The following is a 27,844-nucleotide window of genomic DNA, read 5'->3' on the forward strand; positions in this document are numbered from 1 at the left end:
ATAAATGGGGTGGGGGGAGGAGCGATACAAAACACCTAGCACTTAGCACTAAAGAGATATAAATTCAGTTTTTCCCTACGAGACTGAAAAGGTTACTTTAACAAAGGAGGAGGGATTAATTCGATGTAGATGTTTAACTTGTGTACAGATAAACACGCGTATTTATCACTCTGAAGCCTCTTGGCTAAAGCGTTTACGATCAGACCTCCCATTACTCATCCGTCTGCCTAAGGCCTCAGCAACCGACATGCAAAGCAAGGAGAAAAGGCGAGAGGTAAAGGGCGCTCCACGCATGCGTTAGAAGCCGCCCCAACTCCCCCGCGGCGTCCTTTCTTGGAACAAAACTAGCGCGGAGCCTCAGAGCTCCGCAGTTTGCGTAGACTCGAATTTCTCATTGCTCCTACTATCGGTGTAGAACTCGCGAGTGGTGCAGTGCCCCTACGCAAGCGGCGTTATCCGAAGCGAACGGCTAGGTGGTGCGTGTACGCCCATAGCGTAGCACCCATAGGCGGACGGGGTGCGGCTGCGCAGGGACCTGAGTGGGCCTTATACGCCGCTAGCGTATCGTGGTGTCTGACGCGCGGGCCTCCGCGACGAAGTTAGCGCAGCCGGCTTTGGTGAATACATGATTTGGTGCAGCCGGGGTTTGGTACCGAGCGGAGAGGAGATGCACACGGCACTCGAGTGTGAGGTAACTATAAAACCCCGATTTGTTTACATTCCCTCCCCCAGAACCGGTCCCATGCGCGGCGGAGACTGCGAGTCCCGGGACGGCGGGGGGGTAGAAAAGGAGAATAGAACCGGGGAGTCGGGGCTGGGTCCCTTGGGGACCCGGGCGCTGAGGTTCCCGCAGCTGCTGCAGTCGGCGGCGGCGAGCCAAAGCAGAGCGCGTGGTGGGCAGCGCGTGGAGCGCCGCGGCTCCTCGTGTGCGCTCGGAGCTGCTGCGGGCCGCGGAGTGGGCGGCTCACAGCGTCCACCACGCGTGCGGGGCCCCGCGCCCCCCTCAGGGACCTGCGGAGGCTGGGGGACCCGCGCGGACCGCACGGGAGGTCGGGGAGTGACCGCTGGGCGGGCGGCGGCGGCGGTTAGGGGGCTGCGCGCGGGCCGCGGGTGGCGTAGCCGGCAGAGGCGGGGACCCCGTGGCCGGAGAGTGGGAGGATCTGTAGGCAGGTCTCTGAGGGGCTTGGCGACGAACGCCCCTGGTTCCCCCTCTCCTGGTCTCCCCTCTGGTCTATAATGGGGTCGGTGAAGGGACCCTGGGATGGAGCCTCGGTGCCGCTGTTCCGGTACCGGGAGGCTAACGGACGGCGGCGCCTCCTACTTGTTTTCTCCCGGACGATCCGGAAAGCCGAAGCGGTGCGCGGGGGAGTTAACATTTCAGTTTGTTGGGGGCCCTGGAGCTGAGGGCCAGGGTGGCGCTGGGTTGGTGGGGGAGGCCGGGTGGGTTGGAGGTGGCGCGGCCACCCGGCTTTGTTTCCGAGGGCCCCGAGGTGGAGAGCGATGTGGGGCGCGGCTGGGGGAGCGCGTAGAGGGACCTTTGCGGACCCCCTCTCTGGGTCTAGGAATCTGCCGAACTCCTAGCCTCTCCCTTGGGATCCCCCCTAACGCCCCAACTAAGAAGGGGGCCTTGCGAAGGCGCGGGCGACGTGACGTTGAAGGTCTTCCTGTGGCTTCTGCGAAGAAATGTTCACGTGGGCGCCTGTCCACATGGGCTGTCTCTAAGGAGCTGGGCACGAGGAAGAAATACCACAGCAGGACCCTTAGTCCTCAGTTGCAAGGATTGTTCCACTCAAGTACCTGTTTTAAGCAATAGTGATGACACAAAACACATTAAGTTAAAAAAAATGACCACAGGTTTATACAGTTTTTTTTTTTTTTTCATTTATGTCTTTTGCTGATAAGTCCTAGTTTTATCCTGGAACTGAGTCAGTCTTGTAGCAAAACTAGCATATAGTTTACATTGTGTTTCTGGATGTGTACTTAAATTCTACACAATTGAGAACAAGTAATGGAAAAGCTGTAGATTTAGGATTTAGTTAGTTGTGGTATGCAATTGAAAGCCTTATCTCAGGACTCTTGGGTACTGTTTTATATTTGGGGTCCCTCTTGTACAAATATTTGAGTACCTTATTATGAGTTAGTCACTTTTTCTAGACCTTGGGAATTCATGGCAGACAAACCACATCCTGCTTGCACTGGATGTTAGTGTACCATAAGTTCGGCACTTGTGTCTGAGGCCGCACAGACAAATGAGAACAAGTGGTTTGAGAAAGAAACACATAACATAATATCAGTGATAAGTGTTATAAGGTAAATAAGTACTGGGAGGGGTTTTTAACTATTTTCTGTGATGAAGCTCAGAATGATGGTTTTAAATGAATGAAATATGTAGGATACCAATTATAATGAACTAGTTATCAAGACATTTATTTATGAAGTAATCCATGCTTTAGTGAAGCATTAAGAGTAGTGGCTGGTTTAATAATGACTGATTTCAAAGTAGTGAGGACTAAATGATCTTTACATAATTTAAATTTAAGTGCTTTAGATAATTTTAAACTTAAAACTCCTGTAGGTATTTCATGTGATTGTAATTTTTGCTTGCATTCTTAATTGAAGGAATAACTAAATGTCAAGGTTAATTAAAATTAAGATATACCTTTTTTCCCCTATCTGTATTTACAAACCTGAATTCTATCCACAGGCCACTTGATAAGAAGCCCTGTGCAAGGATGACTTTGGTGCTGCTTTAAAAGAAGTGGTTAGGGAAGACCTCTTATGAGGTGACATCAATAATATATTGCATGATAACTTATGCAATTAATAGTTTATGCCTTTGTATTCCACTAACAACTTAAAAGGTAACATGTTCTTTCCCTTTTTTGAGCATCTGGTTTGAAGTACATTGAGGAGTCCTCAAATTTAGTATGCAAGTACTGCCCTAAGGGGTGGTGTGTCTTTTTAAAAGGGATTTATGGAGAAGATAGAATATAGGTATTATAACAAGGGAAATTATTCAACAGCTGAGATGATCATTTGCCTTTTTTTTTTTTTTTTTTTTTTTGAGACAGAGTCTTACTCTGTTGCCCCGGCTAGTGTGCCGTGGCATCAGCTTAGCTCATGGCAACCTCAAACTCCTGGACTCAAGCAATCTTCCTGCCTTGGCCTCCTGAGTAGCTGGGACTACAGGCATGCACCACCATGCCCGGCTAATTTTTTTCTATATATTTTTAGCTGGCCAATTAATTTCTTTCTATTTTTTAGTAGAGACAGGATCTTTCTTGCTCTTGCTCAGGCTGGTCTCGAACTCCTGAGCTCAAATGATGTTCCCAGAGTGCTAGAATTACAGGCATGAGCCACCATGCCCGGCCTCATTTGCTATTAATTAGACAAATTTATCTTGTTAATATTATATTCCCTCCTCCCCCCTTTGCCCTTAGTATTGGAAAAAATTGGGGCTTTGGAGTAAGTTTCAAAACCTTAATCTACTGTTACTTAGTTTGGTTACCTTTAGCAATTTGCTTTACCTTGATTTTTCATCTGTGAATTTGAAGTACTAAAAAACCTACCTCATGGGTTTACTATGACCATTAAATGAGATAATGAACCAAAGTGTTAAATTCTTAATTCATTTTACCTTTCTTCTTCTTTTTTTAACATAGAGACAGGGTCTTGCTCTGTTGCTCAAGTTGGAGTTTAGTGGCCCTGAGCCATCCTCCCACCTCAGCCTCCCAGAGTGCTGGGATTACAAGCATAAACCATGATGCCTGGCCCCATTCTTTTTCTACATACAAACATTTCAGTTCTTTAACTAGTCGAAAGACTTGGTTTCTCTTTTTCTTTTCCCCTGATAACTTGATTATTTGCAGAATGAAGTTTGGTGATCTCTACTGGGCCTTTGAGGGTACACAGTTATCCTATTTTTATATCATTACTCATGTGTAATACCCGTAGAATTCTTTCCTGCTTCTCTTGCATTTCATGATTTATGATCACATATGTGTATTTTATTTTCTCTTCCTACCTAAATTTCTCGAGCAGGGCACATACTCCACAGCTTTTTGTCACATGATATTCATGACACATTTAGTAAATGTGCAAAGCTTGTTTGTCATGCTCTTTAATCTACAATACTAATTGAGTGAAACCAAACTTAAATTTTGCATTAACCTAAGGAAATACTTTGGATAAAAATATCAGCCCTTATTTATATAGTGCCTGCCTCAAGAATGGGCTCCATGAGTTTTGTTTTATATCAAAGGGATATTATTACTAGTGCATTTTAAACTGATATTCACAAGTCGAAAATGCAAAAGAAAGTACACAGTAGGAAATGGAAGAGAAATGTAGACAGTCGAAATAAAGTTAGTTTTTTCCTCTGTAACAGAAAAAACAAAAAATATAGCTTAAAGTTTGCAGGTCAAAACTGCCCAGTTTAAACCTTGACAGTTTGATGCTGCCCTCTAGTGTTTGATTCCTCTTGAAATTTTCTTCACCTTTTCCTAAAACAAGACACTGTTTAAATTACAATTAGATTTCTTAGTGCTATAAATCTGGTCTATTTTAGGATTTCCTCCAACTGGTTAGGGTTCTACTAAGGTGAACATAGTCTTTGAATTGGTTAATTTTGGTTGCTTATAGCCCTCACTTTTCCAAATAAAGGATGAATTTTGGATGAGATAAAACAGTACAGTGTTACCAAGTTACTTTGCAAAAGTATATGTGGAATTGTCAAAACAGGAAGAGGGTAGTACGTTAAGAATATGTCTTTGAAGTTAGCCATGTGTATGAATGCAGTGATTTTATTCATTTAATGGGAGGGGGATGGGTCTCCTTATCTTGGAAAGAGTGATATAAAAATCTTCTTCCTAGCTTAGTTTAGTCCTATGTAACTTTGTATTAATTTGAATGTACTGATAATAAAGTTTGAAAATGTTAAATTCACATTGTGAGCTTTCTTATTAATTCTTTTGTTTTATATACAGTGACTTTTGAAAAATAGAAAGTCTCAAGGACCTCTCCATAATCCACATGATTTCCTATAGTCCTTCATGTAAACTCTAAGGTTTCATCCAGATTATACCAATTATCCGTATTGCAAACTTTTTTTTCCTTTTTATTATTCTTTGTTCATAAATTCTGTGGGTGGACCACATAATGACTTTTAGATTTTTCTAAAATAACCAAATATATTCTCAAACAAAAAGTAACCAGAAATTCAAAAGTATGCTCAGTAGATATAAAGTAATATGCAACTGAAATTGTTAAGTTTAAAAATAACAGCATTATCGAAATTATTTCTAAACTGACTGCTTAGGAGACCACACATAATGGTTAGGTGTGTTAGAACACAATTCATTATATCACATAAATTCAGTGTCAAAGTACTATTTTTCTATTATCATAATGTACTAAGGATTTTTTAGATTGCCAGATATAAGAATTAGATATTTAATAGATTTTTAATGTTAGATTTTTCTTGTTAAAAGATGTCAGAATAGGATGGTGGTAGTGATTTTATAGGTGGGTGGCTATAGGTTTGCACAAGTGTAAGGATAAAAATCTAAAATCTTGGTTCAAGTAATGTTTAAATTATTTTCACAATGGAAAAATGGTACATGATTTTATACCGTTTTTATAATTACATTTTGTAATTAGTCATTATTTTTTAGATATTTTGCTGCTGAAAGGGAGGTATCAGGTAATACTTAAATTCGTTTGAACATTTCTAACAGACATAGTTTTACCCTTAATTAGTACCCTACTTTTAGGGACCACACATCCCATTCAGAAAAGGCTTTCAGGGATTAGAAAAATAAGAATGTTATAGGAAATGTCCTTATCTTATCAATTAATAAGATTATGTACTTTAATAAGGCCAGAAGTTTTATTATAATAACTACAATGAACTGTGAAAGAGGTTAATTTTAATCCTCTGTAATTATCTAAGACTTGTCAGTGATCACTCTAGATTTAGATTTTCATTTAATATAGGAAGTAGAAAATCTCAATCACTTTTAGTGTAGTGAGAAGGTCACAAAGATACATATCCTTTTGTGCTATTTAATAAAAAGAAACCATTTCAAATGTGCCCTCATACCTCTAAACATTTTTCTAAATTCACTTTTATTATGTATTCTGTGAATTTTTTTTTTTCCTTTGGACACAGTCTTGCTCTGTTGCTTGTGAATTTTTGAGTTTTAAAATAGTGGTTTCCCTAGAGTTATCTGCTGGATAGGGTCTTTTTTTTTATTTTAGCGTATTATGGGGGTACAAGTGTTAAGGTTACTTATATTGCCCATGCCCCCCTCCCCCCTCCAGTAAGAGCTTCAAGCATATCCATCCCCCAAACGTTGCACATCTTAACTCGTGGTTGTATATACCCATCCCCTCCTACCCCCTCCCACCCTCCCTACACCCGATAAATGTTACTCCTATATGTCCACTTAGGTGTTGATCTGTTAATGTTTTTTAATGTATAGATTAAGTCAGGGGTCATCAGACTATGGCACACGGGCCAAATATGCCTGCGTTTGTAAATTATTATTGGAACATTGCTTCCTCATTCATTTAAGTATTGTCTATAACTGCTTTTGTAAAATAGTAGAAAAATGTTCAGTCATATGATCAATTTGTAGGTAATAATAAGAGTTCTCAGGTTTTCTTCATCTAAATAATATAGAAGTTTTTTGTCTCTTCCCCCTTTCCATTTTCCCTTCACAGGAGAAATAGACCTTCATTATTATTTTGTAATTAGTTTTTTAAAAATTTTGTCTTTTTTTTTTTTGATACAGGGTTTCAGTCTTGTTGCCCAGGCTAGAGTACAGTGGCATCATAGTTCACTGCAACCTCAAACTCCTGGGCTCTAGTGATCCTCCTGCCTCAGCCTCCTGTATAGGTGTTGGCTAATTTTTCCATTTTTTGTAGAGACAAGGTCTGAAACTCCTGGCCTCAAGCAATTCCACACAGCCTGCAAAGTGCTAGGATTGCTGCCTTCATGCCCATCAATAGCACCTTTATTATGCTTGGAGTTGGAAAAGGAATAGGAAGCCCTAGGCCATCAACTTTGGGTTACCCCCAACTCCGTCTCACTGTGTCTATTAGCTCTGTAGCTTTTCTCACAGTTTACCTTCTCTAATTGAAAAACCGATTGTGTCTTCCTTGTAACTCTCTCAGAGCAAAAATGTATCATATTAATTTTTATCTTTCCTCCTTGCCTCTGTCTTCTTTGCCTTACCTTGTCCTCCTTTTTCTCTTCTTCCACTCCCATCATAAAGCAGTTCAAAATTGCAGGCCTTTGAACAAACAAACATTTGAACAAATGTTTTGGTATATTATCTCTCAGTCTACCTCTACTGAAGATGAATCCTTAACACTATTTTGTTTGCATGTGAAGAAGTATATTCTGTACTGTGTCACAAAAGAACGTAGCCTCCTGGTGAAGGGTACTATGGAAAGATTGATTTATACCTTTCAATATAAATGGAATGATACCTTTTTATTATATTGTAAAATGAGATCAGCAAAATGATATAATAGAAAAATATCTTATGTAACTATAAGATAGTATTTATAACATAATTATATATAAAATTATATATAATTATATTAATATTATATATTATATGTCATATACACATTATAAAGCAGATCATGTTTTCCATTCCCATGGACCTTTTTTTAGACTATCACCTGAATTCATAAATTGTTAATGTTTGGAATATACTTTTATCTTTTTGAGATTTTATTTTTAAATTAGGATATTCTAGTTTTCTCAAATAAAGAATTCGGTGTATATAACCCATTTAAATATAAAGTTTATTTTCTTTAATCATTAACAGTTTTTAAAAAGCTAAAGAAGAAAATCAGAAAGGTTTGAAATGAAACCTAAAATGAAATCAGTGAAAGAGATATTAATATATTAAGAAATAAATGTTCTTTAAATTCACTGTACATATAATTTCATAATGTAATTTATAAAACAAACATTACAACTTTTCCTATGAAGATTTTTGCCTAAACACAACTACTTGACAGTATTATTGAGGTTAAAATATAAAGTTTTTAGTTAACTGATAAATGTATAAGTGTTGGATATTAATTTAATGGATATTTTTCTTTTTATTAAAGAAATGGATGTGAGGAGGTCTTTAGTAGTCTTATTATTTTTAATTATAGCTTTTTTTTAAAGAAAATATATATTAAATATGGGGGAAACCTCTTAAATTTAGAAATCATAGAAGAAATTGCAAAGAAATCAATAGGTTTTTGCTGTAGGTTTCATTGCATGTACGTGAAAACATCTATACATGAAAGGGAAATCAAAATAAAAAGGCATGGAACAAAACTGAAGGTATTTTCACAAAATACCCAAGTTATGTTATATAAAAGCTCATATAAGTTAATAGAAATATTGACACATTAGGAATACTTTTAAAAATATAAATTAAAAATAAGGGAAGATCTTTTACTTATTTCAAAATTGATAATACTGTGTGCTAATGAGAGTGCTGTGATCATACTGCTGGTGGCAGTATAACCAAGCTTAATTTCTCTAGAAACCAATTTGGAAAGTGTGTGACAAGACCTGAAAAGTGTTAAAAATTTTTATAGTCTTTCCCTACATCTTGGAATTAATTCGAAGCAAATAACCAAAAATAATACCACAAATTGGAATTCAAATGTTTGCATATTATAATTAAAATTGCAAACAAATTCTTGTGAAAATCTTTAAACTGGAAGTAATTAATTTCCTTCCACACATGACATAATAAGATTTTATTGGTTTGCCAACTATAGATTTGAAATTTATAATTGCTAACTTTTAGTTTTTTATTAAAGGTTATACATGAATATAGTTTAAAGAATCAAATAGTTCTGTAAAGTTTCTTAGGGAAAAGAAAAAAAAAATCTCTTTCCTCCTTTCATATTCTTCTGCCTGAGATATAGGGAACCCTTTTAGTTCCTTAGTTGATTATTTTGCTGTTCTTCACCATGTCTCCAGATAATATGTTCATTACTCATTGATTTTCAGTTTTAGCCGTTATCTATTTAATGAAGAATGACTTAGTACTCTTCCCACTTCTCTGCATATCTTCCCATTTCCTATAGTCCAGTTTCTCATTACAATTTTATTATAGTTTTGTTTTAGAACAATATTTAATATTATGTTTTATGATATAAATGTTATTTACAGCTGAGCCATTGTAATGAACTATTACTTTTCCTTTCCTGTACAACTTTGTTTTTTTTTTTTTGGGCATTAATAATTTTGTAAATTTTTTTCAATGTACCTGTATATCGAAATCTACTCCAGCTCTGTGTTCCTGAATGTAGCTTTGCAAGGAAGGGGAATATGATCAAGAATCTGTGTTCAAGAATTTATGTAGTTTTCTTATTTAAGAGACAGTGTCTCGCCCTGTCACACAGGCTGGAGTGCAGGGGTGTGATCATAGCTGACTGTAGCCTTGAACTCCTGGTCTCAAGCAATCCTCTTGCCCAAAGTGCTGAAATTACAGACATGAACCACTGTACCTGGCCAATGTAGTTTCTTATATATTGGACATTATTAAACTTGATAATAAAGATGTTATTGGATTGGTAATGAATAGTCAAATTGGTAGCTTGCTAGTAAAAATTAAGTAGCTTTGACATTTGAATTATACTATTGTAAGAGTCAGCTAAATGGCTGAACTGAGTTATACTACTTTATTCAACAATTAACAGGACCTTGATGGCTTGAAATAATTATAAGGACAACTAAAATTAATTGGATAGAAAGCTTCCCTGGTGGGGAAGAACTAGCCTCTGTGTTGTTGGCAGCATAAAAAATTATCAGTGTTATAAAAAGATTGTCTTGGAGATTCTGTGATCATTTTTTCCCTCTGACCTCATGGAAAAGAAGGGTTATTTTAACAGTTCTTTTGAATGGCAACCTGTGACAGAATCAGGGATTTGTATCAGTGACAAGATGCCGAATAAGGAAAATGCAAAAGAAAAAGTGAAGATGGGTGGCATGATAAAGATTTGAGGCAGGGGGACAGTAGTTATTTTTAGAGTGAAGGCAACTGCCAGTGATGAGTGTAAGGAGAACACCATACTGCAGGTTGAAGGGAAGAGACGTGCATATGTAATTCAGGTCCTAAGGTTAATATTCTCTGAGGCCTGTTCACGATGCATGTTATGTAGGTTTATGTGCATGTAGAATGGAAAGACATTGAAGCCTATTTATTGAAAGAGTAAGTAAATTGTAAACATTTTAGTAGCTTCAAAAGTCATCTCAATATTTGGTGACTGATAAAGGCATCACAGGTAGTGCATTTACTAATCCGGGATGTTCTTTGTATATACAAGTAGCAGAACAGACATAGCAATATTATAGGTAGCTTTCTACAGTATGGTTCCGAGTTTCCTGTAATGAAAGGTTGAAAAGCAGAAATCCAGCTAGCTGTATTGACATTTCATGAGAAAAATGTCAATAAAGATAGATTGGATGTGGTGTTGATTGATTTGATGTAGATGTTTATTTTCTCTCTTTAAAGTTTATGAAACAGGAGAATCACTAAATTATACCCAAGCTCAATTAGCGTGCATTTGCTGTTTTTATATGAATGAATCTCAGTGGAAAGATTAGGGATGGCCTGAACTGTGGGGATTTTTTTGTTTTTTGGGTTTTTTTGAAGAGTTGTATTAGCATTCTAAACTGTGAATATGACTTTAGTAGATTAGATAGCTGGTGAAGTGAGGGGAACAAAAAAGTAAACCATGAAGCTATAAGAGGATTTTGCGGTTCCTGTTGAGAACTCATTACTCCAATACTTTTATCCCTTGAATAATTTTGTAATGACAATGAAACTGTAAATTTGTGATGAGTCTTTCCAACTTCTCAGGTCTTGGATGTGCTAATGCTGCATGTACTCTCGGAATATTTTGGTAGCATTCTTTCAAAGGAGTCACAGTAAAGAGAGCCCCTTCCCCCTGCTGTTCTATACTTTTTGTAATTTAAGTGAATGATACATAATACCACATTTTATAATAGTAATACCCTTAGGTTAATATACGTAATTGCTTTACACAGCAATTTACACAGCATATACATTAGTTCAATTGGTAGCTAAGTTCAGGCGTTATTTCTCCTGTTCTGTAGAGAGGAAACAATGGCAGTGCTGGGATGACAAGGGTTTCTGATTCCTGGTTTTAGAGTACATACAAAATACTATATTTGGATATGTTAGAAACGGTAATGGATTTCAAGCTATATTACTATTAATAACTTGTACTTAAATAGCATTTACATTTTATAAATATTTTAATAATACAGGAAAATAAACATTTAATCTTTTTAATACTTAAAAATATGTATATTATATGGTTCTCATAGTTACTGTGAAATAAAACAGAGATTAACATTCTCACTTTTTAAGTAGTAATAAGACTTAAAGAGATTAGGTGTTTGCCCAAGAATTCATAGCTAATAAGTGAGTCAGCTGTCTGAGATCTTTGACTTCTAGACAAATGTTTCTTCAGTATGCAAACAGTCTCATTGCTTCTCCTCACTTATTCTGTGTGTATCATTGAATTACAGATGTAAACTAAATTGGTACCTGACTACCTACATTCCTGTCAAGGTAGACAAAGATTGAGGAAGCCATTCGTGGTATAAATACCAGTTGTATTTATACAAATAAAACTTTTCAACCATTATGTGAAGAAATCCTATAATGAAACCCTTAAAAAATGAAGTCCTTTATAAAATTAGGAAGCTGTATATATTGAATAAGTGTATTAAGAGTGTTCTGGTTTAAGATATACAAGTTTGCTGGTATGGGTTTTCACATTGTTTACTTAAAGCATGATATACTTACAATCTAAAATGACAATTTTAGTGATTTCTCTTTTGGTTTCTACCTCACTGACCTTCAAAATACCAATCTGGAACATTGAAAAGGCTTGTTTTAAAACTTTAATAAGCTACTTATAGTATTTTTTCCTATGATTATTAGCATATTGTAGGTGCATGTGTGTGTGTCTCATACACATTAGGGTATGAGAAAGAGAATTGAGATACAGATACTAATGTTATCGAAACCGCAAGAGTATGTTGGCCTAGGTCCAGTTGCTGGAAGCTCAGAATAACCAGTTGCAGGCAAGAGAATTGCCAAGGAAGAAAGGAAATTTTAATAGGAAAGATGTCTTGTGGAGAATGGGAGAAGGCTTGGCTTTTTTTTTATTTCAGCATATTATGGGGGTACAAATTTTAAGGTTGCATATAATGCCCTTGCCTTTTTGAAGAGGGGAAATTAACAAGGGGCTACCTATATTTGTCACGGTGTGTTGAAATTAACAAGGGGCATGTGTTTGGAGCGTGTTACTAAGAGATGGTGAGTCTTGGCATCAGAAAGTCTGTCCAGGGGCCTTAACTCCTTTGTCTTGCAGAAAATCCATTATTTCTGGAAAAAAAAACTCAAAAAGTCAAGTAGTTAGTTAAGGGAAAGGATTATAAAAAATCCTATAGGGGAAATTGAACTTTGTTTATAGAGCTGTTTACACTAACTTCCTGTTCTTTCATTTAGTCTTCATTTTCCTTTTTAAAAAAAAATGCCCTAGAGAAGTTCATTGACTTCTTCAGAACCAGGAGCCTAGCATTGGAAATAGGATTATTTTAGCAGTTGCCAGTTATTTTTCTTATTATGTCAACCCATCATTTTGTTAAGTAATGGTATTCATGATGACTTTGTTTTTTAATATTGACTAAGTGGTATTAACAGATAATTTCTTTTCCCTTTAAAAAAAAGTCTTTGTAGTATATTTTAGATGGGTTACTTTAGTAAAGATCTTACAAAGTTTGGTTTTAAGATATGGTTTTAAGTATGCTGGTATAGTAGGAAGAACCCATGACTTTTACGTCAGGCAAATACCGCAGACTTGAAATACCATCTTAATCATGTTGGTTACCTTCCCTGGGAAATCAGATTTCTTATTTATAAGATTATTTAGCTATGTATCCGTAAGGGTATTTTAGCTTAAACTTTCTACATTTCTATTATGTTCATCTGTATTAAATGAAAGACAATCATCTTTCTTGAAACAGTATCTGTAGGAAAATTTTATAATGTTAGCCATTAGTGTATATTCGTGAATTCTTGATTTAACACATTTAATTTTATTTCTTTAAACATTTTAATATTTGTGACTTGGTGGTTTATACAGTAAAAACTACAGTAGATAGCTTGTAATTAAAGATTTTTGTAAGCCTTTATAGAAGAATTTGCTCTGGAGAATATCAGCCCTTATTCCTTTCTTATTTAATTGACAAATAAAAATTGATATATTTATCATGTACAACATGGTGTTTTGAAATATGTATACAGTATGGAATGGCTAAATCAAGCTAATTAACATGTATTTTTCACATGCTTTTTTTATGATGAGAACATTTAAAAATACAGAATGCTTCAAGAATTTATGTGTTATCCTCGTCAGGGGCCATGCTAATCTTTTCTCTAGTGTTGTAATTTTAGTATATGCGCTACTGAAACACATATACCAATTCAAGAATTTTGTTAACCTTTCTTTTAAGTATAACCATGTATTTTGTTAAGCAAGATCTTTTGGGTACCATAAATGCCTTTTTTCTATTAAAAATGGATTTTCTACTACAGTATTTTAAAGAATGCATATAAAAGCAGGTGAAATTCTAATAAGATCTGTAGTTTAGTTAATATTATAGTATCATATCAATGTTATTAATGTCAGTCTCTTGGTTTTAAAAATGTACTATGTATTATATAAGTTGTAATCATTGGGGAACCTTAGGTAAAGGGTATGCGGAAACTCAATTATTTTTACAACTTCTTGTGAATCTTAAATTATTTCAAAATAAAAAGTTAAATTTATCTTTCATGATTATGGATGTGTTTCTAGAAGCTGCATGTTACTGGGTTTTCTAATTGAAAGTTGGAATAAATGTTCTTCATGGAGGGATTAAAAATTAACCTTTGGTTGAAATATAATTGCTACAGAAGATAGCTAAATGATAAGTGTAAAACTCACTCAATTTTCACGGAAAAATTACACATTTCTGTAACCAGCACCCAGGTAAAGAAATAGGACACTAACAGCAACCCAGAATTGTTTTCATAATTCAATCCAGTCAGTTCCCACACCAAAGTGTAACTACTGTCTTTATTCAATATTTAGTTCTGATATTCATGTTAAATACAGGAGAATATCAGTGAACTTCATTTTTTTTGCATCCAGGAGCAAAATATTTGCATCAGAAATAGTATAAAAATTAGCACAATGATTAAATTGCCTGATTGTAAATTAACCCCATTATTTTTTTTTTTTTGAGACAGCATCATGCTCTGGCTAGAGTGCAGTGGCATGATCATAGCTCAGTGCAACCTCAAACTCAAACAATCCTCCTGCCTCAGCATCCTGAGTAACTGGGACCACAGGCGCACACAACCATGCCTGGCTTAGTTTTCTATTTTTTTCTAGAGTCGGGGTCTCACTTTTGCTCTGGCTGATCTCCAGCTCCTGACCTCAAGCAAACCTCCTGCCTCGGCCTTCCAGGGTGCTAGGATTATACTTCGCCTGACCCAACCCCACTCTTAATGTAGAAATTACACAATGATAGAGTACTTAGACTTTTAACTGTAATGATATATTGGAAAGAGACAGCAAAGGATGAAAATAAATTGTGGTGGCAACTGCTAGTTATTTATCAGAATCCATTCTTCCATTGCTTGTCAATAGGATCATATATCAGTGTCTACAGCACCTACTACAAGTTTTGGGTAGATAGCTGATTTAAAAGAATATTCTCAATTATAAAACTAACATTCTCAATGAAGAAAACTTGTAAAACTGTGAAACACAAGATATAAAAGGAATATTTTGGCTAGGGCAAAGCTTAATCCTGTAAGGGCCAATATTTAGGGCTGAGTGGTATATGGACTTGCAATATTTCCCCCATTTCTGTCTCTACCCCAGAAATCCTCTTTGTACTGTGGATAGAAAAGGATTTGCAACTTCCATTGGAATGTTTGGGGTGCTCTATAAGTTGTAGGTGTGACTATGTTGATTACGGCCATGTGACTAAGCTCTTGGAGTAGAACGTGAGGGGAAATGATATGTGCAACTTCTGCTTCTCTTGCTTTTGAAGAAGAAATTTCTGAACGGTACTTCCGTTCTTTGTCTTTTCCCATTGGTTGGAATAGCACCTGTGTAAAGCAGCTAAGTCTCTGAATGACTGGAGCAGAGCTGCCCTCAGACCTAGAGCAGTCATCTTGGCTGGTTTTGAGAGAGAAAAAAACTTACTCATTTCTTTTTTCTTTTCTTTTTTTTTTTTTGAGACAGAGTCTCACTCTGTTGCCCAGGTGAGTGAGTGCTGTGGCATCACTCACAGGAACCTCAAACTCCTGGGCTAAGTGATCCTCCTGCCTCAGCCTCCCAAGTTGCTGGGACTACAGGCGTGTGCCACCATGCCCGGCTAATGTTTTCTATTTTTATTAGAGATGGGTCTCACCCTTACCCAGGCTGGTCTCAAACTCCTGACCTCAAGCAATCCTCCCACCTCAGCCTCCCAGAGTCTTAGGATTACAGGTATGAGCCACAGAGCCTGGCCCATAAAAACTTACTCATTTCTTAAAGCCACTCTCTTTTGAGAGAGATCTGTTTGCAATAGCTGATTGGCCTACACTAACAAAGTGCATATTTCATCTAAATGATTTAAGCATTTATCAGCTATAATAGTTCTACACTAAAGTTGGAAAGTTAATGAATGATTTACGTTAAAAAAAACACTTATCACAGATTTTGTCTGTTTGTTTTGAGGCAGAGTCTTGCTCTGTTGCTGTGGCTAGTGTCATCATAGCTCACTGCATCCTCAAACTTAAGCCAATGCAGGCATGAGCCACCAGCCTTAGCATAGGTTTAGTATTACATCTGTGATGTCACTTATGTCCTTGCATTCCTGTGATGTTCTCTTGAATGTAAGTGATTATAGTACTGAAGATATTTAGAATCTTTGCAGTAAATAGAGTACTATGTGTTTGAAAAATTGAATCAAATGACAATTTAATGCACGTATAGATCATCCATAGTTTTTGTGTTTCATGGATTAATTTATTTGATGTTGTCTGATCTATATATGGATGTTTTATTTCCACCACTAGTACCTATTCATTTGACAGTGAGATAATGTGTGCTAGAGAAACCTCACAGCATAAACGCAACAACACTCGCTCAGAATATCACTTTTAACTAGCATCTTCTAGTGTAAAACCAAGGTAACTGCAGGGATTGTCCTATTAGGAGCTAAAAGAATATGTATCCTTTTTTGCTTAATAGTGATTGGTCTTAATCACCTGTGCCTTTTCATCTTCATTAGTGTATAAATAAAATTGATATATTTTAAATGGAGAGTTTAGCCATGAGACTATGTAAGACATTCAAGAGTTTAGATTAAAAAATCTCAAACTTAATGTAGCTTTGGAATTAGATATGGTTTATAAACTACTTTTAAAAATTCTTAACCCATATATGCTACATATGATAATTCAACCTAATTTATTTAGATAATCTTAGAATTCAGTTGACTACTGTATCATTTTAAATAAATGGGAGCGTTTGGTAATTTATTTGTATAGATAGTCATTCTCAAACTCACTAGCAAAGCTAGATAAATCATTGCTGGGCCTTACCCCAGAGTTTCTGATTTAGTAGGTCTAGGTGGGGTGTAACAACTTGCATTTCTAGGCTGGGCACAGTGGCTCATGCCTATAATCCTAGCACTGTGGGAAGCTAAGGCGGGAGAATCCCTCAAGGTTAGAGTTCAAGACCAGCCTGAGCAAGAGTGAGACCCTGTCTCTACTAAAAATAGAAAGAAATTATCTGGACAACTAAAAAACTATATATAGAAAAAATTAGCTGGGCATGGTGGTGCATGCCTGTAGTCCCAGCCACTCTGGAGACTGAGGCAGAAGAATTGCTTGAGCCCAGGAGTTTGAGGTTGCTTTGAGCTAGGCTGATGCCATGGTGCTCTAGCCCAGGCAACAGAGCAAGACTGTGTCTCAAAAAAAGAATTTGCATTTCTAATCTTCAGAAGGCTTCTGCTGCTTCTGTAACCAAACTTTGATTAACCATTGAATACAGGTTATGTAATATCTTTTCAAATTTACAGAAAAATACATAGAAGAATATAGCATGCACCTGAATTCGATAACCTGCTTTAACAAATAGTGTGTTTTGTAACATTGCTTCAGATCTCTTTCCTTTTTATAGAAATAGAACACTGCAGATGCAGTTAAATATGTATACCTCCTCCACCAGCTGATTTCCCTCATTCCCTTCCTGGGAAGATAACCAGATTACTTTCTCCAGAAAGTAACCATCCCCATGTTCTCTTGCCACATGTATTTATACCCCAAAGTAAGGCATTTTATATGTTTTTCAATTGTCTATAAATGATAAGGCATATATATATCTTTGTGCAGTTTACTTTTTAAATTATGTTTCTGAAATTTTTTTGGATGTTAATATATGACCTTCATAGTCACATCTATAACTGCTGTATAATCTTTAATTACATAAATATACCACATTTATCCATTCTACTCATAGGCATTTAGGTTGTGGCAGGCAAACTAACGATTACATAATTGGCTGCTATTCCTTATTTACCTCCTTTTTCCTTGGAGACTCGTAGTCCCCCATGTTCTGTGAGAATTCCCTCTCCCACATACAGCCATGTGTTGATTAATGATGAGGATATGTTTTGAGAATTGCATCATTAGACAATATTGTCATGCGAACATCACAAAGTAGGCTTACACAAACTTAGATGGTGTAACCTACTACACACCTAGGCTAGGTGGTGTAGCCTCTCGCTCCTAAGCTACAAACCTGTTGCTGCACTGAATACTATAGGCAATTGTCATACAATGGTAAGTATTTATGTATCTAAACATATTTAAATATAGAAAAGATACAGTAAAAATACACCATAAAAGATAAAAAACGATATACCAATATAGGACACTTAAAATGAATGTAACTCACAGGACTGGAAGTTGTTCTTCATGAGTCAGTGAGTAGGTGAGTAGAAGGCTTAGGATGTTACTATACTGTAGACCTTATTCTTTCTTTACCCGTGATTGGCTTTGGAAAAATCTGAGAAGGACTTGAGGGAAAGATTTTTCTCCCTGGATAAAAAGAGACAGGAAGCCAGGTGTCATGCCTCATGCCTATAATCCCAGCACTTTGAGGGGCCTAGGTGGGAGGATCGCTTCAGGACAGGAGTTGGAGACCAGCCTGGGGAACACAGTGAGACCCTAGCACTCCAAAAAATTTGGGTTTTTGATTCTATGAGTTTTGGGGTACACTTGTGGAGTCTCAACCAAAACAGCTACTAGGATTTTTTTTTTTTTTTTTTTTGAGACAGAGTCTCACTTTGTTGCCCGGGCTAGAGTGAGTGCCGTGGCGTCAGCCTAGCTCACAGCAACCTCAATCTCCTGGGCTCGAGTGATCCTTCTGCCTCAGCCTCCCGGGTAGCTGGGACTACAGGCATGCGCCACCATGCCCGGCTAATTTTTTATATATATATCAGTTGGCCAATTAATTTCTTTCTATTTATAGTAGAAACGGGGTCTCGCTCAGACTGGTTTTGAACTCCTGACCTTGAGCAATCCGCCCGCCTCGGCCTCCCAAGAGCTAGGATTACAGGCGTGAGCCACAGCGCCCGGCCCAGCTACTAGGATTTTAATTGACACTGAATTAAATTTGTAAATACACTTGGGGATATTTTGTATATTTTATGTAGTATATCTTATCCATCTATGTAGATGGTGTCTCTCTCCAGTTTTTGCAGTTTTTTAAACTCTCCTTTCATAATGTCTTTTTTTTTTTAGACAGGGTCTATTATATCAATCACCCAGGCTGGTCTTGAATTCCTGGGCTTTAGAGATTCTCCCACTTCAACCTCTTAATAAAGCTCGATTACCGGCCGCGAAACCTTGCCCACAGCCTGCACTCATAGGCTGCAGGATAGTTTGTGCTGTGAATTGACGGTGAATCTGTTTTGCTCTTGTATGATGAGGAAAGCTTTAAAGCACTGAAAGCTTGTTTTACTTTACAGGCAGCTTTACTTGTAATTAAATCAGAATAGGTAATATATACATATATGTTTTCATTATGTTATTTTTAAATGTTCACAATTTTATTTTGATAAATGAAGGATTAGAAAAGTCATCACAGCTGTTGGATAAAGTTGTGCGCATTCATCTGTGGCTATGGACTATAGTTGACACTGGTACCTAAGTGGTTAAGTAGCTGGGACAACAAGCGTACGCCACTATGTCTGGCTAATTTTTAAAAATACAAGTCTCCTCCTAAGTAGCTGGGATTAAAGGCAAGAGCCACCATACAAGCTCTCAATAATGTCTTTTTTTTTGAGACAGTCTTGCTCTGTTGCCCGGTAGAGTGCCGTGGCATCAGCTTAACTCACAGCAGCCTCAGACTCCTGGGCTCAAGCGATCCTCCTGCTTTAGCCTCCTAAGTAGCTGAGACTACAGGCGTGCACCACTACACTCAGCTAATTTTTTTTTTTTTTTTTTTTAGTTGCCTGGCCACATTTCTTTCTATTTTTCAATAGAGATGGGATCTCACTCTTGCTCAGGCTGGTCTCAAACTCCTGAACTCAAGCAGTCCTCCTGCCTCGGCCTCCCAGAGTGCTAGGATTACAGGCGTGAGCCACCAGTCCTGGCAACGATGTCTTACAAATTTTTCCTTTTAATGGTGTGTATGTCTTGTTCTGTTTATTTCTAGAAGCTGTATAATTTTGTTTATAATTACATTTTCTGATTAGTTTTCACTGAAGAAAATTTAAAAAACTTTTCATTGAAGTAGAGTATGTGTTTAGAAACGACACAGGACATAAGTGCCATGATTTATCACAAAGTAAACATATTTGTATAACTACTAACTCAGGTCAGGAAAGAGAGCATTGCTATACTTTGGGATCTCCTCCACTCTGGTCATCTCCCAATTATTCCCCCTACCTTTCTTTCAAAATGTGATCATTATCTTTGTCTAGTTTTGTTCATTTTAAACTTTATATAAATAAAATTATATCGGCTGGGCATGATGGCTCACTCCTGTAATCCTAGCACTCTGGGAGGCGGAAGCTGGAGGATCACTAAAGGTCAGGAGTTCGAAACTAGCCTGAGTAAGAGCAAGACCCTGTCTCTACTAAAAATAGAAAGAAATTATCTGGACAACTAAAATATATATATATAAAAAATTAGCCGGGCATGGTGGCGCATGCCTGTAGTCCCAGCTACTCAGGAGGCTAAGGCAGAAGGATCGCTTGAGCCCAGTAGTTTGAGGTTCCTGTGAGCTAGGCTGATGCCACGGTACTCTAGCCCGGGCAACAGAACCAGACTCTGTCTCAAAAAAAATAAATTAAATAAAATAAAATCATATCATATGGTTTTCTTTGGTATTTGTCATCTTTTGCTCAATCTAGTATTTGTGAAATTTATCTGTGTTAATGTGTGAAGCTATAATTTCATTGTCATTCCTGTGTGGTATTCCATTATAAGATTATTCTGTTTTATTTATCCATTCTGTTTATGAATGTTTAGGCTTTTTTCATTTTTGAGCTTTGATGACTAAAGATAATATGAACACTCATGTTGATATCTTTTGATGTCTGTGTACCTGCATTTCTGTTGGGTATATACCTGGGAATAAAATTGCTGTGTGAGTAGATAATCCAGTTAACTCTGTATTCTTGCCTACTTTTGACATTGGCAGTCTTTTATAATTTAGTTATATTGGTGGGTATATAGTAGTATCTAATTGTGACTTTAGTTTAAATTTCTCTAATGGCTATTGAGGTTGAGTGTCTTCTCATATGCTTCTTAGTATTAATAATTTGGCTACTTTTATGAAATGCTTGTTCAAGTCACCTACTCATTTTTCCATTGGGTTGTCTCATAGTTTTTGTATTGATTTGTAGGAGTTCCTTATATATTATTGATTATATATTGTGGTAGTCTTTTCCCAATCCATAGCTTGCCTTTTTAGTTTCTTTATGATGTATCTTGAACAGAAACTCTTAATTTTAATGTAATATATCTTATCAGTCTTTCCTTTTTAATGCTTTTTGTATCCTGTTTTATTTTGAGATCTTAAAATTCTCCCAAATAAATCATCTAGATCTGTACTTTCCAGTTTAGTAGCCAGTAGCTACTTCTGGCTATTGAACACTTGAAATGTGGTTAGTTTGTATTAAGATGTGCTGTAAGTATAAAATACATGCTAGATTCAAAGACATAGTAGTATAAAAATAATGTGAAATATCTTAGTAATTTTTATATTGATTACATGTTTATATTTTGGGTATAATGGGTTAAATACAATATAGTGTGAAATTAGTTTCATCTCTTTATTTCTAGAAAACTTATAAATTATATAGTTGGCTCACATTATGTTTCTAGATTTTAGAAGTATGTTTGTTTGATAGAACTTTTTGTAATGATAGACATGTTCTATATCTTCACTGTCCAAGATAATAGCCATTAGCCACATGTGGCTATTGAACATTTAAAATGTGGCTAGGGTGACTGAGAAGTTGAATTCTAAATTTAATTTTAGTTAATTTAAATACCTACATGTGATGAGTGGCTACTATGTTGGACAGCATAGTTCCAGACACTATTGTTTTAGATTTAGGTTCACAAGCCATCTGTAATTGATTTTTATGTATGGTGTGAGGTATGGGTCAAATTTTATTTGCTGTTTCTTCTGTATTAAAATCTGATTGACCAAGCTCCAAGGCCATCCTTTCGTGTTTTTAGATTCTCTGTTTTATTCCTTTGCTTTATTTGTTATTTCACCATATGTGACACTGTCTTTAATAACTGGTAGAGTAAATGCTCCTAATTTGTTCTTCAGGAGTGTCTTAGTCATTGGCCCTTTCTATTTCTACATAAATATTAAAATAGCTCATTAATTTTCACAGAATAACTTCTGGGATTTTGGTTGGGATTGTATTGGATCTATAGCTCATCTAGTCATAAACATGATATAGCCATCTGTTTGTTTAGGTCTTTAATTTTCCCCAATAATATGTGAACCTTTTCTATATAAAAGTCTTGTACATCTTTTGTTAGGTTTATTCCTAGCTATTTGCTACTATAAATGGTATTTTCTAATTTCATTTTCTAATTATAGGTATATAGGAATACAAGTGAATTTAGATTATTGTCTTAATATTTAGCAACTGTACTATATTATTTATTTTTGTAGTCTTGTTTTAGATTTTCTACATATTCTACCTTTCATGGATAATGACGGTTTTACTTTTTTCCAATTCTTACATATTTTACCATTTTATTTCTTCTTGCCTTATTGTGCTGACCAAGACCTCAAGGCCAGAGAGGAGCAAACATGTTTGTAAAGGACCAGATAGGAAGGAAGCCAACAGTTCCTGTATAAATGTACAGGCTCTTTAGTGTTTTGCTTAATGGGAGCCAGAGTAGTCTTGAGGGTGAGTCTTGAACAATTTTCATAATTTGAAGGGCTGTACACTACTTTGAGTAATTAAAAGGAGGTGTTTTTATAGGGAATTGGAAAGGAAAAAATTGTTTCATAGTCATGAAAGAAATGGGGTAAAACATTTGTTTAATGCATTGGCAACTACAAGAGAGTTTGCGATTATTTTGAATGTGCCTAGGTATAAACTAATGCTTGTCTCTCTTTTTAAATCCTTTTAGGAAAAATAGAAATGAAGGTACATATGCACACAAAATTTTGCCTCATTTGTTTGCTGACATTTATTTTCCATCATTGCAACCATTGCCATGAAGAACATGACCATGGCCCTGAGGAGCTTCACAGACATCATCGTGGAATGACAGAATTGGAGCCAAGCAAATTTTCAGTGCTGGCTGCTGAAAATGAAAAAAAATACTATATTGAAAAACTTTTTGACCGTTATGGTGAAAATGGAAGATTATCCTTTTTTGGTCTGGAGAAACTTTTAACAAACTTGGGCCTTGGAGAGATAAAAGTAGTTGAGATTAATCATGAGGATCTTGGCCACGATCATGTTTCTCACTTAGATATTTTGGCAGTTCAAGAGGGAAAGCATTTTCACTCACATAACCACCAGCATTCCCATAATCATTTAAATTCAGAAAACCAAACTGTGACCAGTGTATCAACAAAAAGAAACCATAAATGTGATCCAGAGAAAGAGACAATTGAAGTATCTGCAAAATCTGATGATAAACATATGCATGACCATAATCATCGCCTACATCATCACCATCGTTTACATCATCACCTTGATCATAACACTACTCACCATGTTCATAACGATTCCATTACTCCCAGTGAGCGTGGGGAGCCTAGCCATGAACCTTCAACAGAGACCAATAAAACACAGGAACAGTCTGATGTTAAGCTACCGAAAGGAAAGAGGAAGAAAAAAGGGAAGAAAAATAATGAAAATTCTGAGGTTATTACACCAGGTTTTCCCCCTAACCATGATCAGGGTGAACAGTATGAGCATAATCGGGTCCACAAACCTGATCGTGTACATAACCCAGGTCATTCTCATGTACATCTTCCAGAACATAATGGTCATGATCCTGGTCATGGACACCAAGATCTTGATCCAGATAATGAAGGTGAACTTCGACATACTAGAAAGCGAGAAGCACCACATGTTAAAAAAAGTGCAATTTATTCAGCTGCTGGTCACAAAGATCATAATGAAGATGACCGTCAACATGAAGTAAGTAATAAAAAGATGTCTGATGGTTGCTTCAAACTTCTCAGATAATTGTGATGCATTTTAAATATAGGATAACACACAGATTTAGAATAATCATATCTAACGTATTTCTGTACCTTTATATATGGAGCATCAGGTAACATTCCTGAATAAAATACATTAAGGAATCAAAATAAGCATAAAGATTTTTTTTGTCTGGATTTTCACTTGCTTCTTATGTTCTCAAATTTGGGTTTCTCAAGTCTAAATATTTAAATATTGTTAAAAAAATGTATTCCTTATGAACTGTTTGACTTTCCAAGTTAATTTTCACTGTTGTTACTGTTAGCTGGTTTCTACATACTTGAAAATTAAAATCTTTTTTGTATGTGTGTTTCATCATCATTGTTCAACCTTTCCTCTTGAGAAGTGACTAGGACAGTTTCATTTTCACAATTGTTAATTTATTGAATTAACTATTAAGTAGTTTCTGGTCATTGATCCAGCTCCAAAGTCAGGTATTTTTTGCACATGTGGGAGGCTTGTTTTCTTTGTGTCACTTTATGATAAGGCCTGCTTTCTCATGATATTGTCTTTCCTCAGGCCTTTAACAGATTCAAGGATGAATGCAAAAATATGTGATAATACAAAACTTCAGTAATAGTGGGATGATCCTGTTTTCCTTTAAATTTTCATACTCTTGGATACTTTCACATTTGATTGGCTCTTGATTAAGTATTCACTTTAAGAACATTTATTTTTGTTTCATTAAAAGTATATCAACACCCTGTTCTGATTTTTAGCACTCATTCAGGTTTAGAGAAATTTGTTTAATTTATTGTTCATATGTATTTAAATCAGTACCATCAGATGTGGAAAATGACCTTACTCTTTTCTGTCATTATTATTGAGATATATTTTGCATATAAATAATATCTTTGTGTTTCTTCTGTGAATAAATCATCAGATATTTGACTTTTAGCAGTTGTAAGTACTGATTATAAAATAATATGTATAAGGCCAGGTGCAGTGACTCATGCCTTTATCCTAGCACTCTGGGAGGCAGAGGTAGGAGGATAGCTCAAGGTCAGGAGTTTGTGACCAACCTGAGCAGGAGTGAGACTCCATCTCTACTAAAAATAGAAAGAAATTAGCCAAACAACTAAAAATAGAAAAAATTAGCCGAGCATGGTGGTGCGTGCCTGTAGTCCCAGCTCTATATAAAAATATTAAACAGAGTAAGAGTATTAAACAGAGTAAGACTCTGTTTCAAAAAAAAATGTATTAAGATCTTAGTATGCTTTTTTTTCTTTTTTTTTTGAGACAGAGTCTTACTCTGTTGCCCAGGCTAGAGTGCCGTGGCATCAGCCTAGCTCACAGCAACCTCAAACTCTTGGGCTCAAGCAATCATACTGCCTCAGCCTCCTGGGTAGCTGGGACTACAGGCATGCACCACCATGCTTGGCTAATTTTTTCTATTTTTAGTTGTTTGGCTAATTTCTTTCTATTTTTAGTAGAAATGGAGTCTCACTCTTGCTCAGGTTGGTCACAAACTCCTGAGCTAAGCAATCCTCCCGCCTCAGCCTCCCAGAGTGCTAGGATACAAGCGTGAGCCACCGTGCCTGGCCCTTAGTATGCTTTTAAAGTATGCATTTATTACTATGGATAATATCCTAGAATCTTTTGTTGGTAATAACTAGATCTTATTATTAATGTTTCCTCTATATCAGACCTAAGAGATCCGTATCAGACTTGTTATTGGTATTCTGACAGGTCTGAGCCATCTCTCGTAATTTCTGAGAACATTCTATGCATTGAACAGGGCAGTACCTCATGGTAATTAACACCCAAGAAAAGTCATTTTTGTGTGTTTGTAGATTTTAGGTATTGGTAGGTTTTTTTGTGTCATAGATGAAATGATACAGTGAGGTAGCAAGTCAGTAAACAAGCATGCAACTAGAGTGGGTATATGTGAAAAAGGGGCAGTGCCATCTCTTTTTGTCTTAATTTTAGATACTTATTTTTTACTATATGATGTATCCAAACTTGTTTGCTACAGTGGATGAAGCTTTTTTTTTTTTTTTTTTTTTTAATCTTCTGGTTTTGTCTTCCTCAACTGACATTTCCCAACACAATATTCTTGGGATTTGGCAATGAAGATGTCTCTATTATGGTATATTTTAATATAAATTACTAAAATACTCTAAGTCTATTTAGTGCTGTTTCACAAATAAGGATCTTGAGTGACTGATGATTGCAATTTGACAAAGAAGTGGTTTTTCTGTTCATCCCATGAGAATCTTGGGGATATAATTGTGAGTCATTCTTTTTTTTCCAACTCCTTGATCTTGGAATGAGTAATTCTTATCAATGACAGAAAGTTGTTATCTTTCATGTGTTGGAATGGAAAAATAATTAAAATCCATAAAAAGTCTTGGGTACTCTAGTGTAATGTATCCCAATAAATTCTTATTAAGAAGTTTTATTTTAATAGATATCTATATATTATAGATTGTTTTCACGTAATATTTAGAATATTTTTTCTATAGTTATTCATTCTTCTGCATAATCTTTTACTTAATTTGTTTTATTAATTTCCTTGCAGTGTTTGAACGTCACTCAGTTGTTAAAATACTATGGTCATGGTGCCAACTCTCCCATCTCAACTGATCTATTTACATACCTTTGCCCTGCATTGTTATATCAAATCGACAGCAGACTTTGTATTGAGCATTTTGACAAACTTATAGTTGAAGATTTAAGTAAGGATAAAAATACAGTTCCTGAAGATAAGGCAAATGTAGGGGCATCAGGTAAGAAAGAGATTTAAGTTTTTTCTCCTTAAAATATTACCTGTATTTATTTTTTCAACTATAGTTGAATTAGAAATTCATTCTAAATTGTATTGGCTTACTTTTGGTGTCAGACTTTAAATCATGTTTAGATACGCATGTTTAAAAGGAATTAGGGAAAGACAGGAGACATAATACATTTTTTTTATCTCTTCTGCATTACAAAGGAGTATTTTGCTATGGATGGAGAACTAGATTAAAAAGAAAATATAGATTTGTGATAAATTGGTTCTTCTTGAGCAAATGTTAATAATGAGGCCCCTAATTATCTGGTTTGTAATTACTTAATATTAGCAGGGGTGGGGGACTCTGATGAGAAACAAAGGTAATTAAATTTTTAAAGAAGAAAGAAGGGATGGGAAGCTAGTGTGGTTAAACTCCAGGAATGTCTAAGAAATGCAAGATGTACTTGGCACATGAACTTTATCATGGGTATTTTTAGAGAGCTTAAACTAGGGTAAAACCAGACTATTTTTAAACTTCTTGTAGGCTTTTTTCCCCATCATATCCAGGTTGGCTAGATAGCTTTACCTTGATGTTCACAGATACCTCCCACTAATATTTTGAAACTTCTCCACACAAAGTTTATACCTCCTAATGGATCCCAAATGCTATTACAATTCATTCTTTTGATAAAATCTGGAACTCTGACTTTTTTCCCTCTTATGCTTTTTTTCTTTTCATTTTTCCCCCTTGTATAATCAGTTATACAATCCAGTTGAGTCTCTCTTTCAAATATATTCTAACTGTCTACTCAGTTATAACGGTTCAGGTCCTTCTTGGTTCTTTATTGGGTTGTTGAAATAACTTCATAACCTTCTCTGCCTGTGTTCTTGTCCCTCTTGCAAGACATCCTTAGCATTTGAACTAGATTTATCTTTCTAAAATGTAAATGAGATTCTTTCACATAGAATTTTTTCTTTATAGTGATAGCTAACATTTAGTGAATACATATTTTTTTATTTACTTAGCAAACACATATTGCAGACATTGTTTTAAACTCAGTTCATTTATTCTTCACAACAGTTTTATGAAGTGGGTAACTTATAACTTTCCCAAGATCTCAAAGCTAGTAAGGAGTAGTACTGGGATTTCAAGCCTCTGTAGTTTAACTATTTTGCTATTTATGTACTAAGTGTTTTTACATGTTTTCTAACTAAATTTTGGCACTAATCCTGGGAGGGTGATATTATATGATTCTTGT

The 27,844-nt window shown here is 36.0% G+C and overlaps 1 protein-coding gene and 1 non-coding gene across 4 annotated transcripts in view; one reads left to right on the forward strand and one right to left on the reverse strand.

The window, feature by feature from the left end:
- The window catches only part of SLC39A10 (solute carrier family 39 member 10), a 130,092-nt gene that overhangs the window by 64,320 nt on the left and 37,928 nt on the right, over positions 1-27,844 (forward strand). The window contains exons 3-5 of one of the 3 annotated variants that reach the window (XM_076005767.1): positions 19,624-19,800; positions 22,785-23,809; positions 26,394-26,601. In XM_076005767.1, the coding sequence (XP_075861882.1) occupies positions 22,796-23,809; positions 26,394-26,601 (1,222 nt within the window). In that variant the 5' untranslated portion in view covers positions 19,624-19,800; positions 22,785-22,795. Of the gene's footprint in view, positions 1-340; positions 692-19,623; positions 19,801-22,784; positions 23,810-26,393; positions 26,602-27,844 lie in introns of those variants that run through there. The other 2 variants (XM_012776951.3, XM_012776952.3) reach the window with 2 other exon arrangements.
- LOC142872846 (U6 spliceosomal RNA) lies at positions 13,439-13,540 on the reverse strand. The gene has a single exon (XR_012920931.1). It is a non-coding gene; the product is annotated as a U6 spliceosomal RNA (small nuclear RNA).

Source organism: Microcebus murinus, chromosome 8 (assembly GCF_040939455.1).
Source record: "Microcebus murinus isolate Inina chromosome 8, M.murinus_Inina_mat1.0, whole genome shotgun sequence".
Classification (NCBI taxonomy): domain Eukaryota; kingdom Metazoa; phylum Chordata; class Mammalia; order Primates; family Cheirogaleidae; genus Microcebus; species Microcebus murinus.